Genomic DNA, 27,476 nt, shown 5'->3' with positions numbered 1-27,476 from the left:
AAACCAACCACCTGAACTCCCTGATCTGTATCAAAGAAGCTCCTTTGTGTTCCAAAGCAAAGGCATTCTGAGGTGTTTTCTTAACTAAAGGGATCCTTCTGGAAGCACCCTAAGCCTTTGCACAAAAAAAAAAAAAAAGCCCTGCACATCAAGCATGCAGGAACCCCCACAGACAAACACCGAAGAAACACGTGAGGGTACACTGCTGCAAGTCCCTCACATCTTTTGCCTTCTTCACAGTATCGGCCAGCATGCAGCATGCCACCAGCCAGTCCGGCCCACGTGCTGCGGCCACTTTCCTGTTTCACTGCTAGATCTCCCCGTTCAACATAGAGGGCAACCCAAGGAAAGGAAAGAAAAGCACATTTTCCAGCAAAACTAATGCCTTAATTAGTCAATTTGCTAAAATGTTGAGGTGTGAACAGCTTATGGTGAGGCAGGAGGAGCAGCTGTCCTGCAGGCACAGCCCTCGCTGCCTGCCTTGCAGGCAATGCAGGAGAAGGGCTGTCATCTCCCCAGCTGGCCGGGTCCTGATGGATGAGCCACCCAGGGCTGGTTAACAGGCTCTGGAGAATTTGGGGAGGGAATGTTTTTGTGAATGGGTCACAATGCAACTGTGACCTGATTACGGCGCTGAGCAGCTCCCTCCACCCCCAAAAGCCATGTGTTCGCTGCGTCTGGAAGCCGTGTCTGTCACGCTGCTTAGCTGTGACAGCACAGTCTGGGACAACGTACCGGTTTTCCCACGGGATCCTCACCAGAAGAGAGCACACTAGAAAGATGTACAATGGCAGAGCATGAGGCACTGCCTCCCAGGAGAGACGGTGGCAAAGGAGGGGGGAAAAACTTGCTATGGGGACCTCGGCTGCTAGGAGATGCTAGCGCTGGCTTCGGAGAGGGAGGCACATCTTCGCTCCCCTGGGCTCTCGCTTCACTTTTATCTGCTCTGCTCCAGGGCTGGAGGCGGTTCGACTTACACCAGTGACAAACCAGACAAAGAAAACGACCGACTGGGAGGAGAGGAAACCCAGCCCTGCACAGCCTGGAAAAGTCCTCCACCTCCCTCTGCTCAGCCGTGATAAAAAATTCCCCCCTCCTCCCTCCTTGGTGTGCTAGACCAGCTCCGTCAGGCAGTCTGAGCCCAGCCACAACCGCCTCAAGACAGCAACAAGGTCTACACACATGCGACATGACAGCATCCTCTCTTTATATAGCACACCCAGCAAAGCCCCGAGCTCATGTCCATGTGCTGTCCTTTTTGCAAGCGGTTTTATTTTAAAACCAGAACGCAGCTTCTCCATTTGTTTAACAAGTCCCCTTGTCTTTTTTTTTAAAATAAAATTAATTTATTCTACAGAACAGTAAACTCTTCCAGACTCTTCCCTATTTACAAATCAACATTTTTGCTTGCAGATCATCACTCCCCCCCCCACACCCTGTTCCTATCCTGTGGCACAGAAGATGAAAAATCAGCCACCGTGTGAAGGGCTCTAAGGCAGTGCTCCCATCTGCAGCCACCTCGGACCTCGGGGAAGAACAAGAGCAACGATGTCTGTGCTGCATCTGGAGGTTCCCCCTCATTCACCGTGTGCGTGAAAGAAGCAGGTCCATGTTAAACCCGAGAGCATCTGGCCTCTCCCTGCCTGGGCTGTGTTTAGCTGCGCTGAGGAAGGAGAAATACCCCAGCACACCAAACAGCTCCCACTGCCCAAGCTGCTGGAGGTGGCTGCTGTTGTGGCAGGGCTGAAGGGCCACGAGTTTGGGGAGAAGGGGGAGCTGGCCGCAGGAAGATCTCTCAGCTCTCAGCCCACACACCTATCGGCCAGAAAGGCAGCTCCCGCCTGGCTGGAGGAGGCAAGGAGCCTCGGAGACATCCCCCTGACCTGGTGAAGGGGGAGAAAGTGACTCCGGAGCTGGGGACACACTTTGCTAGCTCAGGAAAGAAGGCACCTTTAAAAAAAAAAAAAGAAAAGAAACAAAAACACAAACAAACCACAAAACTGACCCAAACCAAAACCAGATGCCAAAGCAACTCTCCAGGCAAATTCAATGGTTTCTGAACTAGGTTGTGGCTTGGCTCCTACCCTACGCAAAGCACACAATCCTACCAAGCAGCCTGGCCCCGGTGGTTTTCTGCTCTGCGCTCTCTCCCAGGTCTCAGTGGTGTAGGAGGGAGCTCCTGTTTCAGCTAGAGACGCATGTGCCTGCGCTGGGGGCTGCTCAAAAGCCACAATGCTGCTAACAGGCAGAGACAGCGCCCGGGCCTTGCCAGCAGTTGTGCTGCCGCACACACAGGCAGGGTCAGGGTGGCATTTCAGCCACCAGCAAGGGAAATGCTGGCAGCCCGTGCTGTCAGCCTAACCCGGCCCCTCTGATTCACTTGTTTCTCCACCTGGTAGCAGCCCCGTTCCTTTCATTCTTTCCGGGCATTTCAATTTCTATAAGAAAAATAAAAATAAAAATCTTCAATAGCATCTACTGAAGGTCTGTAGTGTTTTCACTCCCGGGGAGTCCAGGTGAGCACTCGTGGAGGTGAGACTGCCTCCACCTCTGCATACAAGCCCCTGGCCTCTGTCTGAATCCCCCGACACATCCCCGCTGACTAACAGCCGATCCAAGTGGGGATGTTGTGTTTTTCAAGGTTTGCCTTGAGCACTGGAAATGATTGCCTAGCTGCAGTAGAAAGGAGGCAGCAGGCTGAGCTGATGCCCTTGCAGGCAGCCAAGGTTTCAAAAGCCAAGGAAGAGAGGGAGGAAGAAAGGGCTTATTCAGGGAGTCTCCAGCTACAAGGAGAGAAAGGACAAAGGAACAGAAGTGGCAGGACAGCAGGAAAAAACCTTCCTCCAATGAGATGTTTGGCCTTGAAAAATGCCTTCTCCTGGCAGAGCGAACGAAAGGCATGCCCCTGGGATGCACACGGATGGGCATGCGGGAGAGCAGCCCCTGGGGGGCACCTGCTGTCCCCACAATCATCCCAAAACACCCGAGCCCCATGCTGACTCGGTCCTGGGAGAGCTCTTGGTCCAGAGGGAAAGGGAAAATGCTGCAAGCTCCGAAATGGCACTGATGCTTTCAGCCTCCCAAGCCCCCAGCGCCACCCCAGCCTCAGGGCTGGGACTGGCCGTGCCATCGCTCGCTGCTCACACGGCTCCCGAAAGCAGCAGCGAGCAAGAAGGAGGTCCTGGCCGCGGTGCTGGTGGTGGCAGGAGGTGGCGGTGGTGGCAGCGAGGCTGGTGTGGTGGCGAGGTGTGGGTGACCCTTGCCCCCCCTGCCATCCTGCCCCCGGGGGGCTCAGTAGAAGGAATATTGGTTCTCCACCGCCCGGGTCCGGCTGCGGGCACCGTCGGCATCGTGGTAGTCCTCGGCGCCGGCGGCTGGGGGCTCCGGCCGGCGCTCGGCGCTGTCGCTGCGGCTCCGGGGGCCCAGGGCACCCTCCAGACGGTGGTAGGGTGCGGGGACGGGGACAACAGGGGCTGTGGCCACCCCCTCGGCGGGTGGTGGGGCCGGTGGGGCAGCGGGTGCTGTGCTGCAGAAGTAGTGCGGGGGCGGCAGGTCGGCTCGGCAGCCCGGTGGCTGTGGCACGATGGCTGGCGGGGGGCCGGCATCTGTAAGGGAGACGGGGGTTTGACTCCTTGCAGGCTGGCTGCTTCCTATGCCCACCCTATCCTTCACCCTGTGCCCACCGACCCTCCTCACCCACCTTCTGCATGCCCCAGCGAGCCACGCAGCCTCTGATCCTCTCCTGCCCCACACCAAGGGACACACAGGCCACCCCAACATGGCTTGCTGTGGCTCTCCCCCCATCCAAAATGGGCTAACGCCCATCCTGGTGCATCTTCAGAGCCACACGCACCCTTCCTCAAAAGACCAGCATGGGACCAACCCTCCAACACGGGCACACCATTAAGTTGTCAGTGGGGAAATCCCAGGGCCCCATTCCCTTTTGGGTTTGTGCAAGGTCCCAGCCCAAATCCAACCCAGCAGCCCCGAATCCTGGCACAGCCCCGGGACCTACCGGGCAGCGGGCTCTGGGCCACCACGTAGCTGCGGAGCGTGATGTCGGCCGCGCCGCCCGACTCGAGCGGGATGGGGTGCGTGTGGAAGTGGCGCAGCATGTCGAAGATGGTCTGGAACCAGAGGTGCTGCACGTGGCACTGCCCGCTCTCGTTCAGCGACAGGCGGAGGTGCTGCGAGGGCAGGGGCAGGGGGTGAGCCGGGAGGTGATCAGACAGCCCCTGCCTCCCTTCACCCTCCTGAGGAGGCCCCTCCACCAGCCAAGGTTTGCTCGCGAAGCAGGCGGCACCCACCTTCGCTTTCCCCTGGAAGTTGAAGGTCAGCACGTACTCCCCGGGCCGCGTCTCACTCTGCCGGATGACGAACAAGCCGTGGCTCCTGGCACCGCCGAGCAGCACCAGCTGAGCCGCCTTGATCCGCGAGAGAGTCCCGTGGAACCAGGGGAAGTCGGAGAGGTTGACCTCTGCCTCCGCCTCGCTGTCCTCCCCTGGCCGCAAGCACCGCCAGATTTTAGGGAGCACCCAAACATTTGCCCTCTCCCAACCCCGTGCACCCCAAGAGTGAGGCGATGGGGCTGCATCCTGCACCCCTGCCCTGCCTGCCTACCTGTGCCGGTGGTGGGGGGCGATTCCAGCGTCTGCAGAAAGCTCTCCAATGGGACATGGGCCAGCAGCTCCCCCAGGGAGTCCCTGCCCCGGCCATGGGGCACGGACACGGTGGTGGCAGTGGCAGCGTTGTGAGCACCAGGCAGGGCACATCTGTCTGGTGGCCTGTGCACATCTGGAAGGCAACGTCAGTGTCTTCAACAAGGGTGGGCATCTCCCCGTGACAGGGACAAGTGTGAGGACCTGAGCGCTCACTTCAGGCTCCCTGCCTTTGTCCCCGGCAGGATCTGGACCCCCAAAAGCAGAGCCAGCACCAGGAGACCCCCCCCGCCCTCTGCAGCAGGATTTCTCACCGTCAGCCAGAAATTCGCAGCTGCAGGAGGACGCCCTGCCCGGCAGGCAGGCTCCCTGCGCGCAGGAGGCCAGCTCGATGTCATCCCCGCTGTCCCTGGGGGGCGAGCACAGAGCAGGTGACCACACACAGACACGCACAGCATCACCCCTCGCAGGCAGCAGGGGCTTTATTATCCAACCACCACCACCCCGGTGAAATCCCAGCTCTGGCCCAAGTCCACAGAGAACATCCCGGTGCTCGCCGCTTCCTCCCAGAGCAGCGAGGTGCCCGCAGCACTCAGAGGCCGAGCAGCTGGCAGAGCCGCAGTGTGCCGGGAGGAGGCATGGAGAGCAGCCAACGCACCACGGGCTGCTTCAAACATTGCCATCAAAACAAGGTGGCTTTTTGGGCTGAGAAACCAGCGTGCGGGTACGAGCCCTTGAAAAGCCCTCGCTGCCTGGGTCGTGCTGGCTGGGACCAGCTGCAGAGCTGTGCTGCGATCCCTTCGGCTTGGACACGTCTCTTACTGTGACTTCCAGAGCTTTTGCTCGCACGCTTTGCATGCGAGACATACGCACACACTCCCATCACCAACTTCCACCCAGAGCCGGTTTCGCTTTCACCCCCACTCAGAAAGGGGCTGTTCGAACCGACCCCCAGGCGCTGCACCCCAAAAACCAGGAGGTCCTGCAGACCAGAGGCGCATCCACTGCACTGCAGCCCCTGCGTCTCACATCCCCAGCTGCCCCCCTGCCCGTGCACTTCAGCATCCTTCTTGCACAAGCTCCCTGCTTGCTCACGGCCTATTTTTAGCCCGGCCGCCAGCGAGAGCCCGGAGCCGCTCGTGGCACTCGGGTGCTCTTGCTTAACAGCGACCACGTGCGTGCAGACAGCCAGGAAGCGGCTGCGTTAGCGGTAACGGCTCACGAGGGAGCTGCTGAATTATTTAGTGGCCAGTAAGTGAATCAGCCACTGGGAGTCATTCAACTGCAGCCACTTAAAAAAAAATAGAAAGGAAAAAAAAAGAAGGGGGGAAAGAAACCAAAACCAACAGAGCTCTGCAGAAAACCCGTCGCCAGGGCGCTTACGCAGAGGTTTCAGCGCGGATCCTTGGCAGGAGGACCGAGCACCGCGTGCAGGAGCTGAATGAAAATTCATTCTTGGCACAGAGCACGCGTGTCAGTGTATTAAGCAGCTCATTATTATTTGCTGTAGAGTTCATTATTATTTGCTCTACGGTCGTGTCCGGAGGCCAGCACGGGGCTGTGCTGGGTGCTAGGCAAACACCGAACACCACGAGGCTGCCGGAGGCAGAGCGAGGAGCTGGTACAGGCACCTGGCCTCAGCTGGAGAACCGGCACCGAAACACCCATTTTGGGTAAAAACAGCCCTTCCTCAACTGCCAGGCCACGCTTCCCCGCCTCATCTCCTTCCGCAGCCTAGCCTCGGTGTTGCTTCATCAATTATGTATTAAAAAAAGCAGCAGAAGGAGTGCACGGTGCGTCCTCACTGCAAGACGCAGCCCTGGAGGACAGCGTCATCCTGGGGGAGGGTGGCATGAGGGGCAGCAGGGAGCCTCCAAGAGCCCCTGTCCCAGTTTTGCTCAAGGCTTTCACCTCTGCGAGCTTGGGCATCCCCCCCTTTGCCGAAATAATGCCAAGAAGGGTAGCAGTGGGGCTGCGGGAGAGCATGCCAGCAGACCATTGAATATAGCGTGGGTGCTGGACTGGAAAAAAAGCATGGGAAGTAGCTCTGAGATGATATGAAAGCTTTGGAGAGTTGGTGTTAGGAGCATCCCTGGGTCACCTGCCTTGGCTAGTCGAGGCGATGCGGAGCAGGAAAGGGTTAGCAAGTGGCTAGCACGCTGCAAGGCTGTACCTCTGACACACAACGGCTGCTAACTTTGCTGCCAGATTTCTGCCAAAACAAGTCAGAGACTTCCTGTAATAAGCTGAGCAGTGAAAATTGCATCAGCTGGGGTCTCTTCCATCCTAGTGGTCTGCAAGGGCTGACCACCAGTCCCAAAGGCATGCCCTCTGCCCTCTCCGGGGTGCTCAGAGGAGCTTTTCACTTGCTGGAACACGATGAGTTTCCTTTACTTTCCTTTAAACAAGCACATTATAGCCCAGACCTCCTGGATGCACTGGGACCCCTGGACCTGACGGACACAGATGTGAAGGGCAGCAGCGCAGGAACCTTGCCCAGGTCACGCCCTGACCTACTGGAGAGGATGGAGGCTGGGGTTTGGAGGGGAAACCTGACCATGCCCCATGAGCCTTACCCAGGGTCGATGCAGTCCTGGATATCTGCCACCCAGGAGTGCTTCTGCAGGGAGTCGATGGTCTCCAGGATGTACTCGGCACCGTTCTCCACCTGGAGGCAAGACAGGACAGCATCAGGCTACGTCCGGGGTCCTGCCACCCGTCTGCTGCCCCCCACCAGGCAAAGCAAAACCCATAATCTGTCAGGACACCGGCCGGACACCCACGTTCACTTGCCACTGTCACACAGTGCCTTAGCTGAAGGATACCTGCATGTTCCCATCCCAGCACAGGGGTGTTGAGAAGTGACCCCCAGGGATGATCCCTGACCAAAGCTGAGGCCCAGAGGAAAAAAAAATCACCCCTTTTTCAGCAAATGCATCACAAAGTTTTTACAGCCTGTGTGGTCACACCCGGGTATAAGTGCCTGGCCAGCAGCACCAAGGCTGAGTGTCACTGTGCACCAGCACAGCCAAGGGCAGACAGCATTCCCTTGCCTACAGCATCCCCCAAAAACTAGCTCTGCACAGGCGGCATGTCAGAGGCCATGCTGCCCTCTGTCACTGCCCTGAAATCCAACCAGACCGCTAAAACCAGGAGTTTAAACCTCTCCTCGTTTTCTTTGCCTGCTGGTCCACGAGGCTTCCAATTTCTCAGTGCATCAGAGAGAGAGAAAAAGACCCCCCACGGCCCTCTAACAGGAAAAAAAAAAAAAAATGAGATCAGGATGCAAAATTTACAAGCCCAAAGGAGCTGGGCTGCTCTGGGGCTGTGGAGGACAGAGCACTCAGAGCACCCGGCACGGTGCTGCCTGCCTCCGGCCGTTTCCCCATGCCATCCCTGCCGGACCCCTTCTACAGCGTGTCCCTGAGGCAGCCCTGACTCCGGGAGGGTATCGCGTTGCCAGCCGAGACAGCCTTTGAGCAAATTAAATTAATCGCACACAACTGAATCACTGTCCTGAAAATAAACAGGGAGCACAGGAGCAGTGCCCGGTGCCGCGGCGAGCAGTGATCAGCTCTCTTGCCACGCAGCGGGTACAGGGGAGCAGCAGAGCCCCCCCGTTTTATTTAGCCAGGCTTTCCGAGGGGAAGGCATGGAGCTGGCTTGGGAGACCAGGGTGCTCCTTCATGCAGAGCATGAAAGCGAGCAAAGCACGTGCAGGGCTCGGGTATTTTGCAAGCACCAGCTTGTGCAATGGAAAAAATGCGTGTGCCGGGTGTCTGACGCGTGGCGAGGACACGCCGACTGTCAGTTTTTGGGTGAACTGATTCCAGTGCGGCCTCTGTGCAAAAAGCAGGGGCTTTTCCACCCACAGTGACCTCCCAAAGCAAGGCACACTGCCCAGGAGGGGCAAGATGTGGCTCCACACCAGTCCAGCAAGAAGATCCCCGTCCCACCCACCTAATCCGTACCCTGCCATCAAGGGGTGCTCCACCCCTCTGTGAATCCAGCCTGCAAGGGCGGAACACAACAGAGCAGCAGGAACACGGCCCAGTGAGAAGGGCCAGGGCAGAAAGTGAGCCACGAGCAATAGAGGATGTCAGGAACAGGGGAAAAGCTCCCCGTGTCCACAGCCGCGAGAGGGAGGGCGGCAGCAGCGGGGCAGCAGATGATGCTGAGTGAGCCCCCGGGGGTAATGCGGTGCTTGGTGCCATGCCTCATTAAAGGGATCGATTGCAATCAATTAACCCTGCGGCAGGGTAAGCGCTCAGGCCAGAACAGGGCAGGAGCAGGTTAGAGGGTACCTGGTAAATGCGGCGGTTTCAGGCTGGGGGTAACTACAGAAAAGGCTGAAGCAAGGGCAGAGCCGTGGCAGTGGAGCGGAAGAGCAGCACACCTGGCCTCTGAGCCCTCCTCAAAGCACCAAGAGCCCCCCACAGCCAAAACCCTGCCAGTGGGGACCTGCAGAGCCCCAGTGGGGCCACGGTGATCTGGTTGTGCTCTGCCACAGCCCCAGAGCGAGGGATGGGAGCAGTGATCAGTGCCACATCCTCAGCTTCAGCAGTACGCCTGGTGCTACCGTATGCAATGCTGCAGCACGCAGGGCAGGGGAACGGAGTTGAGATGAGACTTGTAAAGGGACCAGAAAACCATGATCAGAAGTAGCTGGTGAGCTGCACTCCAAGAGCGGCTGCTGCTGGTTAATGGTCTATGTGGAGGAGATGCTGAGCTCCTTCGCGTCAGGGATGCTGTCCTGCACGTGTTGCCATTCAGCAGTGAGGACAAAAGCAAGGAGAGGATGCCTGATCAATTCATGGCTGACACCACGTTGTAAACATTTTGGAAGATGAGGCAAGAATTCAAATGAACTTCTCGATGCTGAGAATTAGTCTTCGAAAGAAAACGCCCAGCTCAGGCTCCACCTCAGGGGCACGGCGAGCTCCAGGCCCGTGCTGACACCACAGGCACCTCGCCTGAGGAACTGCAGCTCTGGAGAGGTTCTGCAAAAAGCACAGCGGGGTTACGGCAGCTCACAAGCTGCCTGTGAGTCAGCATCATCGTTAGGGTATGAAGACAGTGACTGGATGTACTTGGGCTGGATAAAGAGGAAGAAGAAAGGAGAAGCAATCCTTCCCACCCACTCCTGGCCACGGCACTGCCTTCACTTTGGGACACGCTCACTCCGGAGCCCAAAAGGAACGTGGGGAGGAGCACAGGCTGCTCAGTCCAGAGAGGAAAAGACGTGTGAGGTTGGTTTTCAAGTACAGAAGACAACAGCCAAGTTAGCCTCTGTGTCCATGGTGGACACAGACCGCAGCCAAGGTTGAGGTTAACAGCAAGAAGCCCATGGGAATGAGCACTGGGGTCAGGCAGGCTGCGAGGCATGGGGGCTCTCCCAATGCCGGGCTGAAGACAAAGAGCAGCTGTAATCACGGCAGTTTCCCCCCTCTGCATTCACAGTTCTCTCGGCTGGTGAGCAGGCTCACCCAGCCGTGAAGCCTGGCCTCTCCGCTCTGCCTTTGCCATGTGCTTTTAGGGAGAAGCACTGGGGAGAGAGGTGAACTTTAGCAGGGGTGGGACACGGAGCCCCTCCACACGTTGCTGTTACACATCACCTCCCAGCCGGGCACGTCCAACAGCTCTGATGGAGAGTGTGAGCCCGTTAACGTGTGCAGGGAGGCACAGCCCCATCAGACAGAGAGAAACATCACCACCACCACCACTGTTGTCAGGGGATCGGCACAGCGTGCCCCGAGCCAGAGCCTGCAGCACACAGCGGGAAGGTCCCTGCTGCCACCCAGCCCCAGAGGAACTTCCCAGTGCTCCTGCTCGAGCCCAGGATTTGCCACAAAAGGCTGCTGGGAGCATGACCTTAATTAATTAGATTGTATGGAAAACACTTCTCCGAGGTCTCTAGCTGGAGATAGACTTTGTCTCTCTGCTTGCAACCCTTGCAAATTGTCTCTAGACGCTAATTTAACCTTGTCCTGGTGACAAGGAGAAGCAAAACCCCATGGTGAAAGCCAGGCAACCAGCCCGACCCCCACACGTTGCATCATTTTGGGAGCCCCAAAGGGAAGCACAGACCGAGAAGGGGAGGCAGGGACCCTGTGGGGAGCATCAGCACTGCTGGTGCTTCAGCTCCAAATCCAAGGCAACGTCCCCAGGGTCAGAGCATCCCTGCAGCAGGGCTGGATTGCACCGCTGCCACCCTGCCCTCACCTTCAGGACGAAGGTGTTGTCCTTGTCGGGCATCTCCAGAGGCATGGTGGTCCGCACCTCGATGATGGCTGACAGCGGGATGCTCACCTTGGGCTTGGAAGCCTAGGAAAAGAGAAAATTAAGAGAAATCGATAAATAAATTAAAAAAAAAAAAAAGTCGCTCAATCTAATCAAACTGTCCCAGGGGACAGCGCGGCGTGGCTCTCAGCAAGTCAAGATCACGGCTCAGCCGCACGGTTATTATGGGGGGTGGAAAAAAAAAAAAAAAAGCATTGATTTCCCTCATGTGCCTGCTAACTCTAAGCTCTTTTAATTAAACCAAGAGAAGGCCCGGTGGAAGATGGGGAGGTTAGTGCATTTATCTGCCAAACCTTCCTTGTTCCAGCTCTGCCAAGCCCACTTATCTCTCTCCCTTTACACCTTCTCCTTCCTGAGAGCCGCGCAGCAGCACAGACGGGCGCCCTGTTTACCCAGCCCAGGAGTTACGGTGTGGCAGCCAGAGCTGTGTGGGGAATTTTAATTACATTAAAATAAAGGAGAAAAAAAAAAAAAAAGAATTTCCCCCGGCACCCGCCGGAGCCTCTGTGTGGGGGCAGGACCCGCTGCCTCCCACTCAAAGTCTCTACTGAGCACCAAATTCCCTAGATATTTGCTTAAATTACAGCAAACCAGCCCAAAGGAGTACACGGAGATGCTCCCAGGGCTGGTCCCCTCTGGGACGCTTAGAATCGTGGCTCCAGGGTTTGGAGCACTCAGACGAGGCTGGTGATGTGCACCAGGCTGCAGGTTACCAATAGATGGGTTCAGTGACTTTTTTTTTTAGTTAAGGGGAAAAAAAAAAAAAAAAAGATAATAATCCAAGCATGAGAACAGAAACTGTCCTTTCCCCTCTGGGATGTTTTATTTCCACCAGCCCAGCCCCCTGTGCTGCCTCTGCATGCATCCCGGGCTGCACCGGGCTCAGCCCTGCTGAAGTTTTCCATCTTTTTTTCTACTGGAGGAGGTGAGAAAAGGGGATGCAGCTGCCTAAGAAAAGAAAAAAAACCAGTGTTAATTCAGCAGTGAACCAGAGGAGGGTCTGCTCCAGGAGGGTCTTCCTGCGGCAGCCCGGGGCGCCCACGGGGAGCGTTATTAATGGCCGTGGGGACGTTCTGGGGACATCCCCCTACATCTGTTTTGCCCTTGAAACCCCAGGATACCTAAAACGACTGCTGCGTGCCGGCACAAACATCTAACTTGGCTTATCGCTTCCTGTCGAAGCAGCGGTTAAGAAGAAAGGGCTCGCTAAGGAGATTTGAAAACATGACCACAGTTTTTGTAGGGCCTACACAGAACTGAAGCTGGGGGCTCCCAAAGCAAAAAGCAGTTTTCTTCCAGCTGTGCCAGCTTGATGCCACGTTTGCAGCTGGAGCACGCCAGATGGAATACAAGATGGGATGAGGGGAGATGAAACGCAAACCAAAGACAGAGGGGTGTAATTACAACAGAAGAGCAGACTATTTCCATAAAAGTTGTCATGAAATCATTTGGAAATTGATTTTTTTTTTTTAGAGCCAAATGAAGATGCACTAAAAAAAATCCCTCTATGAGCACTCTCCTAAATATTTTAAGAGCAGCAATTGTTCGATTTTAACCTGAGTTTGGGGCCACCTCGGCGCAGTGCTGCAGCCCTCGCTCCCAGGGGCTTCCCAAATTCTGGGAATTCCCTCAGCTGAGGAAATCCCCAAGCCCGAGGACATGCACTATGCACAGCAGCTCATAGCCTTGCTGTAGGGATATGCTTGAGTTCAAATTCAGATTTTATATTTTATCAGGAGAGGTGTGAAGCTTAGGAAAGCAAAAAAAAAAAAAAAAAAAAAAGAAGGCACAGACCAACACCAACAGTGCCATGGTTCATTTTGTCCTCAGAAAAATAGAAGGTGCTTTTTAAAAATATGAACTCTCCTGCCATCCCTGTGACTCCTGTATGGATCACACCAGAGTTAATAGGGGTGCAAAGATCAAGACCAGTGGGTTCCCAGCAGCTCCCAGGGGAGCCACAGCCCTGTGCAAGGCTTGTGCTGGCCCAGCTTCGCTGCAAGGGACCCAAACACAAGTGGAAAAATCCTGGAGAAAATCAAGTAAATGAGGTTTTTCTTCCCCAAGCATTTAAGTAACCTGAGATTTCTATTCTAACCCGTGCAACTAGTAAAACCCCCGGGAATAGCCTATTATTTGCCCCATGCTTGTCAAAGATGAGCGCACAGTGCAGATGAGGCTCAGTCAGTGCGGGTCTGTCAGCACAATGCACCTTCTGCTCCTCCCAGGAGGAACAGGGGTCCTGCAGCAAGGAGGGACTGAAGGTGGACCCTGTACATGCCCTCCGCGTTTCTTGAGCAAACTGCTCCACTCTCTGCCCCAGGAAAAGAGGGGCAATATTTCCCTGTGCCATGTGCAGAGGGGAGGCATGCAAGAAAAGGTGTGCCAAACAAAAAGCAGCTCCTCTTTCTGAAGCTTTCCTTGGCGTTACAGATGCAGAGAAGACACAGGCAAGGGAAAGTGATAGCATGGGTATCGGTACTGATAACAAGCAGCATTCCCCTGCACATAAGGCAAGTAGCTGGGGCTGTCGGTGAGGAGCGCTGCAAAACCCATGAGCAGCTGTGGTGCTCCAGCCCCAGGGCTTCTGCCCCCACCACCAGAAAGCTGTGCTGGGTGCAACATTATTCCACGTGAATTATTAATTTGAAAATAACGAGTGCTGCAACCAAGCGTGGGGTTGCTTGGTGACACATGGAGCACTCTAATGTGCTCGGAAGAGAAAAATCTCCTGGTGTCCTGGACATACTTCATCTCAGTGTGGCAATGAGCTTCTGCACTATGATCACCGATATCTGGGGCTGAGGGACAGGCAGGGCCTTCAGCATCTCACCCGAGGGCCGTGGGCTGAGCGCTGATGAGCAGTTTGTGGATGCGACTCGACCGCCTTGCCCCCACACACCCACATCTCAGCCTCCCGGCAACAAACCTCCCGCTGGATCAGGGCTGGATTTCATCCCAGCTCCGCAGTGGAAATTAAAAGTAACAACGCAAAGCCCAGCTGCTCGAATTTCACCCCAACACTCACCAAGACGGCAGCGGAGACGAGACAGGACTTACCTTCGGAGGGACGTAGAACTCGAGCAGGAACCTCTCCCCCTCCACCTTCACCGCCTTGCGGAGCAGGAGGCGGCACTTCTGCCACTGCGAGCTCCCCACACAGTTCGTGTCGTCGGCGACCATGTAGCGCAGAGTCCCCTCCCGCTGGATGTCCACCAGCTCCACCTTGGAGGACTGAGCCTTGGAGAGCCGCAGTTTGTGGGTCCACTTCTCCCGCGGGTCGCTGGGCTCCTTGCCCCCAGCCGCCCACGGCTCCCTCTCAGCCCTCCTGCTGCCCGGCATGGCCTCGGCACCCGGCTCCGGAGAAGACCTGCGGTGCCACATCTCCTTCATGCCGTCCACCACGCACAAGCTCATGTTCCTCAAGGAGAAGCCCTTCTTGAACTTGGGCTTGGCGGCGGCGTGGACGGAGACGTCCTCCGAGCTGCGGGACTGGCCGTAGGAGGACACCTTGCGCGCCTGGGCCTGCTGCGCCGGGCTGAGGTAGCGGCCGGCACCCAGCGGGGCCTCCATGCTGTCCAGGGACTCGGTGGAGGTCTCCTCCTTCCGCTGGGCCACCTCGCGCCCGTAGGGCACGTGGCAGTTCTGCAGCCCCACGAAGGGCACGATGTTGTACTTGGTGGGCGAGTCGGAGACGAAGACCCGGCTGACCTCCAGGCTGAAGATGTCCAAGAAGTTGGCGGCGAAGTGGTGGGAGAAGGAGGCCTCGGCGCCGGGGGTGTCGTAGTGGGGGTTCTCCCTCAGGAACTGGCAGAACTTCTGGGCGAAGTCGACGGCGGCCGCCTGGGCGTGCAGCTCGCAGAACTCGCGCCAGTCGGGGAGCGGGGAGGAGGGCTCCTGGCACAGGGCATCGCCGTTCATGGCTGCCCCATTCCACCTGCCGGCGGGCTGCGGGGCAAGGGGACAGACAGGGTGAGCTCGGTGGCAGTGATCCCGTCCGCCAACGCTGCCAGAGCGGGTCCACAGCCCTGGCATGAAGTGGGATGCGAAGGGAAACACAGTGGGAAAACATTTTTGTGCCGTTTCCCCTCCCTCTGCCGTGCTGGAAAAAAACTTGGCCCTGGCAACAGCCATAAATCGTACTTATTTTACGATTATGACCATGCAAAAGTGTTATCGATTTCTCATAAAACCACTAAGGAGTCCCCGACCGGAGCAGCCCGGGGGGATTCGCCTCCAGGACTGACGCTGCCACATGCGTGGCCTGGGCACCGCGGGCCTGTAGCAGCACATCCACTGCCACTGTCCCCAGCAGCTGCTCCAGCTCTGTCCACATTTCTACCCACAGAAGAAATTTGGCACATCAGTTTTGCTGAGCACCTCAGTTCGGTTACATCCTTGTCAGATGCAGATGAGCAGGAGCCCAGCACCCTCCCCACCGCCCATCAGACCCCATGGCTTTAATGGATAACCCCAGAGACCAGGGAGTTGATAAGGTAAAAGGGAAAAAAAACAAGGCTGCAGACCCAGGAGCCACCAGGAGCTGCAGGGAGGTGAAGACCTGACCTCACACCCATGGAAGAGGTACCTGACCTCACCCAGCCTCTGCAGTACTCACATGTCTCTTGTCTTTTTGCTTGCAATGCATTTCCCAAACCTCTGCCTAATTTTGTGAGGCTTGGACCTCACAGGGGAGATTCCTGCAGTGCTCGCATCTAAATTGTCATTTTCCAGCACCAAGGCTGCTTGTGCCTGTCGGTGACAGCGAGCCTTGCCCCATGAGTTATTCAGGCATTGCTCAGCCACATGCCACCCATGTGTCCAGAGAAGCATCCTTTTCCCCTCGAGGGCAGTTTCACCTCAACAGCACGAAGGGAACACTCTGCTCTGGACCCCTGCCCTCTGCAGCCCATCCTGCCCAGCACTCACCGGCCTGGGGACACGCCAGGGCTTCTGGAAAAATGGGACAGCCCCCCTCATTCGGCTGCTCTCCGCTCACAAAATCTCTTTTGCTGATGAGCGATTTCTGCTGCTAATAAATCAGGCACAGTAACTAACCATCAGATTTCACAGCCAGTACTTCATTACCGGTCAGGTAAACTGCCCCAGAAGATAAAAAGTTAAAAGTATATGTGTATATATATATTTTTAATCCCTTTTTGGCTCACCAGTCCTGAAGCAGGGGATCCCAGTGCTTGGCTGGACCTGGAGCTCCCCAAGGGGCTTTTGCAGGAAACCAATACAGCCAAGGGAGGCCCAGGCAGTGGAGCAACCGGAACGACACAACCAGACAGGCCCAATTCCCTCATTAAACAGGGGCAATAAAAGCCCTCAGTGAGAAGGGAAACCCCAAGCTGCTGACAAGAGCCAGATCCGGGGGAGCTTGGCTTCCCAGCCGTCTCATAAGGGCCTTGCAGCTTTCCCTGGGTGCCTCTCTGCCCCGCACTGAGCCGGCCCTGCTTGCCGCAACCCAGCCCGGAGCAGGGAAAGCCCCGTCCCCGCGGTTTACAACAAGGCTGAATTTCCCCAAGAGACAGCGGGAAAGCAGCAGAAAATGTAAAGCTGTTTGTTACCAGGCCAGCAAATGCAATTCTCACTTACCCATCCATCACCCGGCAGAGAATTTAAAGGCTCAGCTCCCGCCGGCAGCTACTGCCCTTCAACTTTACCATCCACAGCCGCAGCTCCCCGAGCACAAAGCAAGGGAGGGGGAATATTTGGGCTCGGGGAGGTGGAAGGGGGTCTCCTGCTACTGACCCAAGCGGGAATAGCCGGCACCACCAAGAACAACAGAAGGGCAAAAAGGTGCAAAGGGCAGCAAGAGGCTCAGGAGGGAAGAGAAATCCCCACGCCGATGGGTGATGGCCCTGATTTTGTCACACGTGCCAGAAGGGAGCAGTTAGTTTTACCCCATGGGCCAAGCCCCAGGGCTTTGCTGGTGTTCGCCCCCCATGCACAGGAGGGAAAATGCTTCCCCCCATTGCCCCCTCCAGGAAGGATGGAGCAGGAGGGACAGGCACGATGGAGCAGGACCAGCCTGCCCACAAATGAGCGATGGGAAGCCAAGATGCAACAGGGAGATTAAAGAGGGGCGGCGGCGGAAAGAAAAGAAGACACTTTAAGAAAGATAAACCCATAAACCCCAAACAAAAAGCCTGGCCACCCAGCCGCTGCAGCAAGCCTCAAGCTGGGAGACATGCACACAGAGGCATCACAGCGTCTTCCTTTCATCTGCACGGGGATGACAGACTCTAAAAGGCCAATTTATAAAAATGAAGCCTAGAGGAGAGATGTCTGGCAGGTCTGAAGGAGGAGGGGGGGGGAGGTTGGCAGCCCTGCGTGGCGTCTCCATCGCCCCCCACCTGCAGTGGGTCTGTGAGCCCCCCATGGGGACCCCACTGGTGAGGCTGGGAGCAGCGGGGGGCTCAGGGAGGCCCCCTGGGACCGCAGCAACATCCCCCCCCTCCCCAGCACGTACGCCTTCACCTGATTTCTGCAGGAAGCAGGCTCCCAATTATCTCTGCAGCTTTACCTTTAATCTCGGTGCCTCCGCTCCCCTCTATGCCAACAGCACTGCCCCACTTCTTGAAATAACTCCTCGTGCCACAGACAGCATCCCCGGGCAGGGCGGTGGAAGTCGAGATGAAAATAAGCTCAAGATGAAAATAAGCAGCAAATCCATGACTGCTTTTTGGCCAGCAGGGGCAATTCGCTCCCAGCCAGGCTCACCAAGGGTTGCAGCATGTGGCCGGGCACCTCAGAAGGAGGCAGAGCCCTTTTGTGGGGGGCGTCTGCCTGCTCAGGGGTCACAGCCTCGCTTCCCTGGCCTGGGTTACACAGCAGGACAGGCACAGAAATATGGAAATGAGGAGGTTTGTCCCTAAAGAGAAGCTGCGTGGCCACAGAGAGGCAGCCGAGACATCAGCACCCTTGGGCTCCTCCTAACACCTAACACTGGCTGGTCCCCAAACACCTCCCCAGGCACAACCGTGCCCTGCTGCTGTTGCTGCTGTCACTTGGGAAAACAATTCAAGGTTTTAGAAGGAGGGGAAATAAATAAATAAATAAATACGGATTTCTGGGGCCTGGCCAAGTGGAAGCCCAGGTTGCAATCGCAGGCGTGAGCCAGCTGCTGGCAGCGATGCTATGCCAATCCCTCCCGATAAACCACGCCGATGGCCCCTGCGCGGCAGGGACGCGTGTCGGCACACACAAGCCGAAAGATCTGAAAGTTGAAGTGAGCTCCTGACCTCAAGAAGAAATGAAATTTCAGCCGTCAGCAGAAGTGCAAGAGACCATGGAAAAAAAAAAAAAAAAAGTCTCCGGTGCAGTGGGAGTCAGGGAGTGACAACAAAGCCACCAGGATTTGCTGAACCAGAGGAGCGGGGAGGAACTAACATCTAATGAGGTGTTAATAACCCGAATGCACAACACTGGTCATGGGATAGCCAGAGCAGCCAGCCCAGCACTTGCTCCAAGGGCTTTATTTAAGGAAACAGCCCTAATAAAGAGATGTTTCCTTTCCGCCCCGCGGAGCACAGCCAGGCTGGGGCCACAGGAGGAAAACCTGCGTCCAGCTGAGCTTGCAGGAGGCAGATTTGTACCCCCCTCCTTTTTTTTTTTTTTTTTTAAAAAGGATAAACACCTTTCAGTACGAAGCGGACGACCAGCAGTCCTCCACTTCCCTGGGGGTTTTCAGCATGGAAATAAAAAATAAAAATAGTAGTAACGAAAGCCCGCATGCCTGCATCTCTGCCTGCACAGGAGCGCTCCCAGGGGTACAGGCACGCAGATCTGGGCTGATGGAAGCACGGGGAGGATGGAGCATCCTGCAGGGAGAGGCACGCATGTGGTGGTGGTCCTGGGTCCACGCTCCTGGGGAAGGATGGGGCTGGCAGGGTCCCGCTGCTCGGCTTCCAGCGAGATCGATGCCAATCAGACCCCGGGACGCGAGGAAACCCAGGCACCTGCTCGCCCCAGAAGAGAGGCTGACCTCAGCCGTCCCCACGTGTTCGGACAGGGGAGATCCCCGGGTCACGAGCGGGTGCTGGAGCAATGTGACACCCCGCAGGGCCCCCCCCGGAGAAGGTGACGTTCCTGGCACGGCGGGCAGGACATGCCTGGCAGCCCGCAGGGAGCCTTGAGCCTGCCTGCATGGCCCCAGCGTGCTGCAGAAAGCAGCTAAAAACCAACAAAAAAAACATGGCAGGGGCTGCTCTGGGGGGTGGCAGGGTGCTTTGAGCACATTTAGGACATGGATAGGAGGAAAAACAAATGCAACACCTTTGCATTTACCATTCAAGCCCAGCAGAACAGGGGATGCAGCAGGCACAGCGTTGAGGACCCACACCTGCAGCTGGCACCCGAAGGCTGGAGTGACCAAGCCACCTCCTCCTGGTGGCTTCCTCTGCCACCACAAGGGTCCCAGCCCTCAAGGCTGAGACTTCAGTGCTCTAACTACATGCAGAGGCTGATTTAAGGGACAGAAAGCCATAGGAAAGTACATAAATACATAAAATAGCGGTAGGATGGGAGTAGGTCATCTCTCCGTGCTCTTTATGGCTCCATGTACTATTTATACTCCACAGCCCTTTAATCAGACTGGCTGTTGGAATTAGAGAGAAATGGAAACAATCTTTGTTCCTCTCATTTACTGTCCATCCCACTGAAATATTAATTGAGCAGCATTCTGGCCTCAAGTCTAATGGTCAAGCCACCCTCCTCGATTCACTCCCCCATTAAATGCACGCTTTGACTCGCTGCCCAGACGCACCGGAGGGCCCTCCTGCCAGCTGAAGACGCTCGTCCGGTGTGCAAAGCCTTCCTGGGTCTTATGCTGCACCAAGCAGGGGCTGCTCCGGCTGAGACACCATCACGGGAAGCAGTTGTGCATCCCCTAACGAAGCTTTCCTCTGCAAACGAAGCACCGCACCTTGCGGGCTCCAGGGCTTTAAGGGGCTGCCAAACTCATGACTCACCCCAGGCAGCCTCATGGGCCTGGTCTGTCCCCAGAAGGAATGGGCACGTTGTCCCCTTCACGGGCACAAACCAGATGTTGATGACCATTTCTCAGGGTAGAAAGGAAGGTGGCTTCTCATCTCAGCGTCCAGAGGAACAAAATCCCAATGGATTACGGGAAAGTGCTCCACTGCTGTGCAGGATGGGAGCCACCACAGCCCTGAGGAAGGACTTCTTCAGAAAGAGACATCTTTGGAAGAGAAAGCGAACTTCGGGCCAGAAATGGCTCCTTCTTCCCTCAAAACTCCCCAGCACGCGTTGAGGAGGATGTGACACTGACACCCTGCGTACAGCCCGCTCGGGAAGAGCGCAGGTCACGGCCGTCTCCAAACCCACAGCGTTCTCCACTTCCCACTACTCTGACCAACTTCACTTCGCAGGGTCGTTTCTCTGCTTCCTAAACCCTGCCCCGCCGTGCACTGCAACCCCCGTGCTGACAGCTGCTGGAAAATAAAGATGAGTTAAACAGAGAAGATCCAGTGGATCTTAGCTGATCTCCTCCCTGTGCTTCCAGGCAGGTCCCTGTGGTGCATGGCCACAGCATCGCCCGTGGTGGGAGACCTGGGGGTCCCCAGGGCACAGTGATGGGATGCTCTGCCCTGGCAGAGGCTTGGAAAGCCAACCAAACCACCCCTTTGTTACCCCAAACCAAGGGCGGGCTATTTCTCGTTAAAATAATAGAGCTTTTGGTGAAGAAGGTAAGGAGCCGCTGTCCTTTCCCTCTCGATGGGAGCCACCTCACCTGGCCAGGGCTCCGACCTGGGAGCTTTCTGCAGAAAATTAACTAGTCCAAAGTCTATTTTTAGCCACCACAATAGCAGAGCCTCCCGCGAGGAGCGTCAGAAGCCCTGTCCCCAACCAAGCAAGCTCAGATTTCCCTCGCTAAGCCTAGATTTCCTTCCTCCCCTCGGCCCACAACAAAACCTTCCCCTTCTCGCCTTCCCACCCTGGTCAAAGCGAATTCATGCGACCACCTCCAGGGCTGGCGCTCACAGCGGGGTGCGACGCAGGCGTTACACATTAACCACCATGCAGCGGCTCTCGCAGGGCCTGGGGCACGAAGGGCAGAGCCGTGCTGGACACACATACGAAATGATGGGTAGGTCAGCCACCACGGTTTGCTCAACATCCCTGACATACCTAAAATGCAAGGGGTTTAAAGGAAAGGCCCTGCTGTACAAAACCAGCTATAGTTCCCCAAACAAGCGCAAACTGCTTGGAGAAAAACCAACCAAATAAAAAAAAAAAAAAAAACTCTTGCCCTACAGATCACTCTGCCATTAAGGGGCTCCTGGGGTGGTTTTGGTGCACAAGCTGCACGGGTCCGTGGTGCAGAGCACCCAGCAGAGCGCACCCGAGGTGGCACAGCCCTGCTCACATCAGGACCCCCCCCGATCCTTCAGGGACAGGAAGGAAAAACCCCAAGATTGTTTTTCAATTACGGCTCATAACAAACACGGGATAAAGTTACATAGGCCCGTATTAAATTTTCCCATTATCTTTTTTACTTTGCGGATATAATTCCCCACATGCATCCCTGGCTCGTACCCGCCTGCCAGCAGCGTTTGACGCTGCCTAATGGTGTCTGAGCTGGGAAAACTCAGCTCTGCCCTGCTACCGGGGCCGCCGTGCTCACTGCTGAGCTCCTCTGGTGTGCGTTGGGCAAAACACCTTGTGCAAGCTCCAGCAGGCTCCAAGTGCCCCTCAACCACATGGTGCCCAGACACCACGTTGCAGCTGGGATCTCTGGCTGGGGTTTCCCCCCAAAATCCCTTTTTTACCCCCCGTTTTGCTATGCAGGGATGTTCCCAGGCACACAGCACTCCATACTCAGCGCAGCGGGCACAGGCGTGCAGGAGGGGTTCCCTCTGCAGAGGGGCCGTTTCCCATCTAGCCTGTGCCTGATGTTTCTGCCTCCCCTCCTTCCTGGTACTCCTGGCCCCATTTGCACGTTTGCAGCCTCACTCCTGCCCCACAGCCTTGTGTGGGGCTCAGGGGGCTTCAGGCTGGAGAAGAGCAGGGGAGGCAGCATTGCCCCAGGGCACCCCAAAAAGCCTGATTCAGCAAGAGCAGCAGATGTGTAACCATCATCGGGTTTCTCAGACCGCTCTGGGGAAGAGGAAGAAGAGGAGGAGGAAGGGCTCTAACCAGAAACATCCTCAGGGTGCACAGATGGCGATTTACCTCGGAAGAGGGACAGCTGAGACAAGAATTGGGCAAGGCCACCTTGCCACAAGGGCACATGAGACACATTCCCACCAGCCTGGGAGAGGAAGGAACAGCCCCGACGGCGAAGACAAGCAGCCAGAAGGGGTAACAGGAGGCGAGCAGCCCCCCTGCACCTACCAAGGACCCTGTGCTTGAGGCAGACAGCACCCAAATCCCAAAAGACCTTCCCGGAGCAGGGCAGGTTCCATCCTACAGCCCCCAGCACACATTCACCCCGATGGCACAGCTGCCCTGCGCTCGGTGAGACACCAGTGGGCAAAACCACCCTGATTTCAAACACGCATCAATGGCCTGGAGCACCTCTGTGAGGTTTCTGCAACTTTTTTTTTTTTTTTTTTTCAGAAATAAGTTCTCCAATGGCCACCCTGGGGTGCGCCGCAGCGTTACGGGACCACCAGGCACCACCAAGGGATGCAAAGGGGCAGAGCTGGGAGCGCTCCCAGTCCCACCCGAGCACATCTCCCAGCCATGCAGCCACCCACCCGTGCCAACGCGATGGCTGAGGGCCCCGGCCCTTGGGGCCAGCCCGGGTGATTTAGGAGCACGGCCCCAAACGCCCGGCACTGCAACGGCGCTCCTCCTCCGCCCCCCTCCCAACAGGGCGAAGCAAATAATCATCCCAATAATAATAACAACCGCCACGGCGGGGAGGTCTGAGCAATCCGCTCGGTGTGGGCAGCAGGCAGCTGCTGGCTTCCCGTGGATTTAGGGCAGGGTTTGGGGGGAGCCGAGCGGTTTTACCTCCTCTCCCGGTGCAGTTCAGGGGGTCCCCGAGGTGCCAGCAGCGGGGCTCTCCCAGTGCAGGCTCATCGCTCAAAGCGCCCAGCTCCCACGGCGCAGCGAGGGACCGGAGCAGCCCGGAGGGACCTGGAAGGCAAAGTTTGAAGAAGTCAAGCCCCGAAGAGGGTGCTCGGCACCTCCCTGGGTGTCACCCCAAAACCATGGGGCTGTTGCACATGAGCCCGAGCGGCTGCTTTGGCAGGAGCAGGGGGCTGCAGGGGAAGCCCCTCGCCAAGCCGAGGCCTCAGCACGGTGCTGAGCAGCTCCCGGGGGGCTGCGGGGGGGGCAGCTCGGTGGGGCCGTGCCCTTGGGCAGGGGCTGCCCCGGGGGGGGGCCGCAGGTGCCCGCAGAGCATCCATCCAGGCAGCACGCACACCTCGGGCGGAATAATAATCACTAAAAAAATAATAATAATAAAAATAGACCGTCCTTAAGGGGTCGCGCGCGTTGGGTCGTGCCCAGGACCCTGTGTCCCCCCCCCGGCAGCCCCCCCCAGCCGGCAACTTTCGCCTTCCCGGGGAGCCCCCAGCCCGGCTCCCCCCGCCGCAGGACCCCGCACCCCGAATGGACCCGGGGAAGGGGGGGGGGGAGGGTGCAGGGGGGGGTCCCTCCGGGGCGTGCGCCCCGAAATGGTGATGGAGAAGGGAGGGGGGGGACCAGGAAAGCGGCGCCGCCCCCGCCGCCCCACGCAGCCGCGGATCCGGTACCGGAGGGATGCGCTCACCCGGCCCGGCCCGGCCCGGCCCGGCTCGGCTCGGCCCGGCTCCCCGTGCAGCCCCGGTGCAGCCCCGGCTCCCGGCTCCCGGCTCGGCTCCGGCGGGGCCAGCGCTGCCCGGCCCCCCCCGCCCCGCCCGGCCCCGCCGCCGCCCCCCCCCCCCGCTCCTCCCACCGCTTTAAAGGGCCCCGCCCGGCCCCGCTCCGCACGGGGAACCCCCCCCAAACAGCGGGGTCCTGCCGTGTGTGTGGGGGGGTGTCCCGGGGTCTGGGGGGGCACCCGGTGTCCTGCGGGGCAGCACCCCACATCCCAGAGGTCACCCCGTATCAGACAGGGTGCCCCATGTTACAGAGGACACCCCATATCCCGCAGGGCGCCCCATATCCCGCAGGGCACCCCACGTCCCACACAGCACCCTACATCCCACAGGGCACCCCACATCCCTCCCCACATCCCGTAGGGAACCCCACATCGCACAGGGCACCCTACATCCCACAGGACACACCACATTCCACATGGCACCCTACATCCCATGGCGTACCCCATGTCCCACAGGGCACCCCACGTCCCGCAGGGCACCCCACATCCTGCATGACACCCTACACCTTAGGGGGAGCTGGAACTAGATGATTTTTGAGGTCCCTTCCAACCCAAGCCATTCAATGATCCCGCACTGCACCCCACATCCTGCAGGGTACCCCATGTCCCAGAGGACACCCCATGTCCCACAGGGCACCATACATCCCACCCTCCATCCCAGAGGGCACCACACATCCCGCAGGGCACCCTACATTCTGCATGACACCCCACGTCCTTCAGGGCACCCCATGTCCCACAGGGCACCCCACATCACTCTCCACATCCCACAGGGCACCCCACATCCCACAGAAAAACCCCAACCCCACATCCTGCTGGACACCCCCTGTGGCACCCCCAAACCTCCCCCAAAGTCCCCCAAGCGCTGGGAGGACGCCTTCATGGGCCAACAAGGGGCAGCATCTGTGTCCCCTGTGCCACCCCAAGCTCTTTTTCCCCTGCTTATGAGAGGGATTTGGGGTGACACCAGCCCCCCAGCAGCGGGCCCAGCCCTGGGCTTTGCCAGGCGGCGCCGTGCCGGCCGGATTCGGCTCCAGGTCAAGGTTTGCGGGCCAAGCCCTGGCGTTCGCTTTCGCTGCCCTGCTGACATATTTATAGGGCCCATCGCCGAGCACCGGCCCTGCCAAGGGGGTCAGGACACAGTCATAATCCGCCTCTCACCACGGGGGGACCGAAGCCCGGGGAGGTTTAAGTGATTTAGTCAGGGGTCACATTACGGCAGGGGCCTCCCCGGCGGGGCGGATAAGGATGACTCACCAAAAAAATATAAAAAGGATTTGCAGGAGGAACAAATCCCTTTTACTTCTGCGAAGCACCTGTAGGATTAAGACAATGCCGGTTATGTAAGGGGCAGGGAGGGGGTGCTTTGTTACTGTTATTGTTATTGTTTGCCTTTATCATGCTGCCTTGCCGTCCCCTTACCCTGCAAGGGGGAACCCGGTGAGATTTGGGAACCTGGGGGATGCCAACCACAGAGGGAGGTTGGCTGTAGGGCTTTTCTGCGTCTCCTGCTCTGGGTTTCAGGCAGTGACGGGAAACGTGGGGCAAAGGGGATTTGCAAAAGCACAACCGGGGCACGGGCTCGCGACTTCTCTCCTTGGTTTCATCATTGCTGGCTCTGCGATGGTTTTGGGTGAATGCCCAACCTTCTGCTTCAGGGAGTTGCGTTTTCCTCCCCGGGTGGTGTGAGGGTCCCGTGGGAGCCTGCAGCCCTTCCCCAGCCCAGGCTGCTTGGGGGGATGACCATCTCTGCATCTCCGGCAGCCCTGCGTGGTTTCCTTCACCCCCCCCCCTTCCCCGGCCTCTCCAAAAAGCCTCTCTCCCATTCATATACATTTTTAAAGAAAATACGCAATCAATAGTCTCTTAGGCTGAAATTTCATTAAGGGTTTCATTGCACTCGGCATCGATCGCCAGCAGCGCGGCGAGCGGCGCGCCGTGGGACCAGCAGCCCCGGCGGATGCAGCCCGTCGATGCCCCGTGGACCATCCGGGGCATCTCCATCTCCAGGGATGGAGAATCATGGTTTCTCGAAAGCTGATGTACTCCCGAGCCTCATCCTTCATGTGCCTTCTCCTGGCACCCAGTTTGGGCACCTTGTGTCCCCCTGTGTGCGCTCCCATGCTGGGGCATGCCGCTGCGACCCTGCTCTTAGCCCCATCTTGGACTTCAACCAGAAAGGCAGAAAGCCCAACCTCCCCACTTTTATCAGATGTGGCTCAAGAGCAGATGCGCTATTTTAACACCTGCCCTCGAGGGGGGAAAGCCATTGTGCCCCACACAGCTGCGGGATGCGGAAAGCACCGCGCCTTCTGCCAGCCCACGGGCTCAGCGATCGGCTGGGCGCGCGGCCCCCGGCTTGGGTACATGCCCTCCGCCAGCCCAGCTTCATTTCAGGTGTGATCCTGTATTTACAAGTATGTGTACAAGGCTGGAAACCTGTCCTTGCTTTCGGTACAGCACTATGGAGCCTGGCGGGGCTGCAATTAGAAAGAAAATCAGGCCTCAGAGCAGGGACACGCATGTTTTGCAGAGTTGCTGGTCGATCACTTGAAAAACTGAGTGAAAAACCCAAACCCTCCAAAGGACCGGAGGGCTAATTTTAGGTCTGCGCCTTGCCCGAAGAGATTTAAAAGAATTGCTGGGGTGAAAGTTTAACCTCGCCCGCGACTTTTCTCAGCAATCCCTGAGGAGCTGTGGCTGCTGCACGGAGCATCCCAGCCCGGCTGCTCCTCCATAGCATGTGCTTCTCCAGGGCACTGCGATGCTCAGTGGGTTTTATCGCCAAAAAGCTGCCACCAAGCTGCTCTGGAAGCTGTTTCATGGCTTGGGCATGGCCCCAAACCCCGGTGGTTGGGAGCTGCCGGCCCCATGCCTCTCTGCAGGAAGGTGACGGGCTGTCACAGCTGCAGGTCGGCCAGCAAAGGTCCCCGCCGAGACGTCAGCGAGGGGCTCGCTGCAGGACGGTGTCACCGGGACGGGAGGGGAAGGGGAAAGGAACCGGGAGAAATAGCTGTTTGTTTTCCTAGCTGTTGGTGCAGGAGAAATCACTTTAAAATGTCCTCTGGCGTGTTAGGGAAGGCGAACAGCCGGTGACAGCCTGGCCCTGGGGCTGGAGGAGCCTCTTCTCGGGGTCGCTTTGACGTGAAGTCCTTGACGTGCAGGCTCGCGTCTCCTCCTCAGGAGGGAGGAAAGCCCCTTGGTTTCAGCACAAAGCCCGTCCCTGAGCTTCTCCTTCCCCCAGTTCCCATCACATCCACTCTTCTATGCTCCCAGCACCCGTGCAGGATCACACCCGGCAGCCTCTCAGGGCTGGCAGTCAGAGCCCAGGTGGGCCAGCAGGGAGGAGAGCAGCCCCTGAGCGGACGGGGGGAAGGGTCCTGGCCCCAGTGCTGTGTCCTACTGCTGGCAGCGGGGCTGGGGGCACAGCTGGGGCGTCCCCCTCAGTGGCAGCTGAGATGATCCAGGGCTTGAGGGCTTCCCATCCTAAATCACTGAATTTTGCCCCATCCTGGTGGCTGCAGGAGAGAGAAATCCCCACAGGAGCAGGGCGCTGTTTGTGCGCAGCAGCCCAGGGGCCCTAGTGGGCAGGTTCTGGAGAGGGATACACCTTCGTTGTGTCCTAAGCAGGTTCGTGAGAGAGCTGGGGGCTGTGGGGGCTTGCAGAGGAGCACAGCACC

At 57.6% G+C, this 27,476-nt stretch overlaps 1 protein-coding gene across 2 annotated transcripts; it reads right to left on the bottom strand.

The window, feature by feature from the left end:
* Window positions 1-1,333: 1,333 nt before the first annotated feature.
* SH2B2 (SH2B adaptor protein 2) lies at window positions 1,334-23,788 on the bottom strand. 2 transcript variants are annotated; one of them, XM_040532942.1, is made up of 10 exons: window positions 23,710-23,788; window positions 22,947-23,072; window positions 14,019-14,906; window positions 10,881-10,982; window positions 7,235-7,326; window positions 4,973-5,067; window positions 4,621-4,794; window positions 4,308-4,501; window positions 4,016-4,187; window positions 1,334-3,605 (listed from the first exon to the last, which is right to left on the bottom strand). In XM_040532942.1, exons 3-10 carry the CDS (start codon window positions 14,877-14,879, stop codon window positions 3,292-3,294), a joined length of 2,004 nt encoding a protein of 667 aa, XP_040388876.1. In that variant the 5' UTR covers window positions 14,880-14,906; window positions 22,947-23,072; window positions 23,710-23,788; the 3' UTR covers window positions 1,334-3,291. The 2 variants fall into 2 exon arrangements, with proteins under 2 accessions (XP_040388876.1, XP_040388875.1); XM_040532941.1 differs by lacking the exon at window positions 23,710-23,788 and having other exon boundaries at window positions 22,947-23,247.
* Between the last annotated feature and the right edge of the window lie 3,688 nt (window positions 23,789-27,476).

This window comes from Cygnus olor, chromosome 20, assembly GCF_009769625.2.
Source record: "Cygnus olor isolate bCygOlo1 chromosome 20, bCygOlo1.pri.v2, whole genome shotgun sequence".
NCBI lineage: Eukaryota > Metazoa > Chordata > Aves > Anseriformes > Anatidae > Cygnus > Cygnus olor.
The sequence above is the reverse complement of the archived record's forward strand: the minus strand, read 5'-3'. Positions and strand labels throughout refer to the sequence as shown.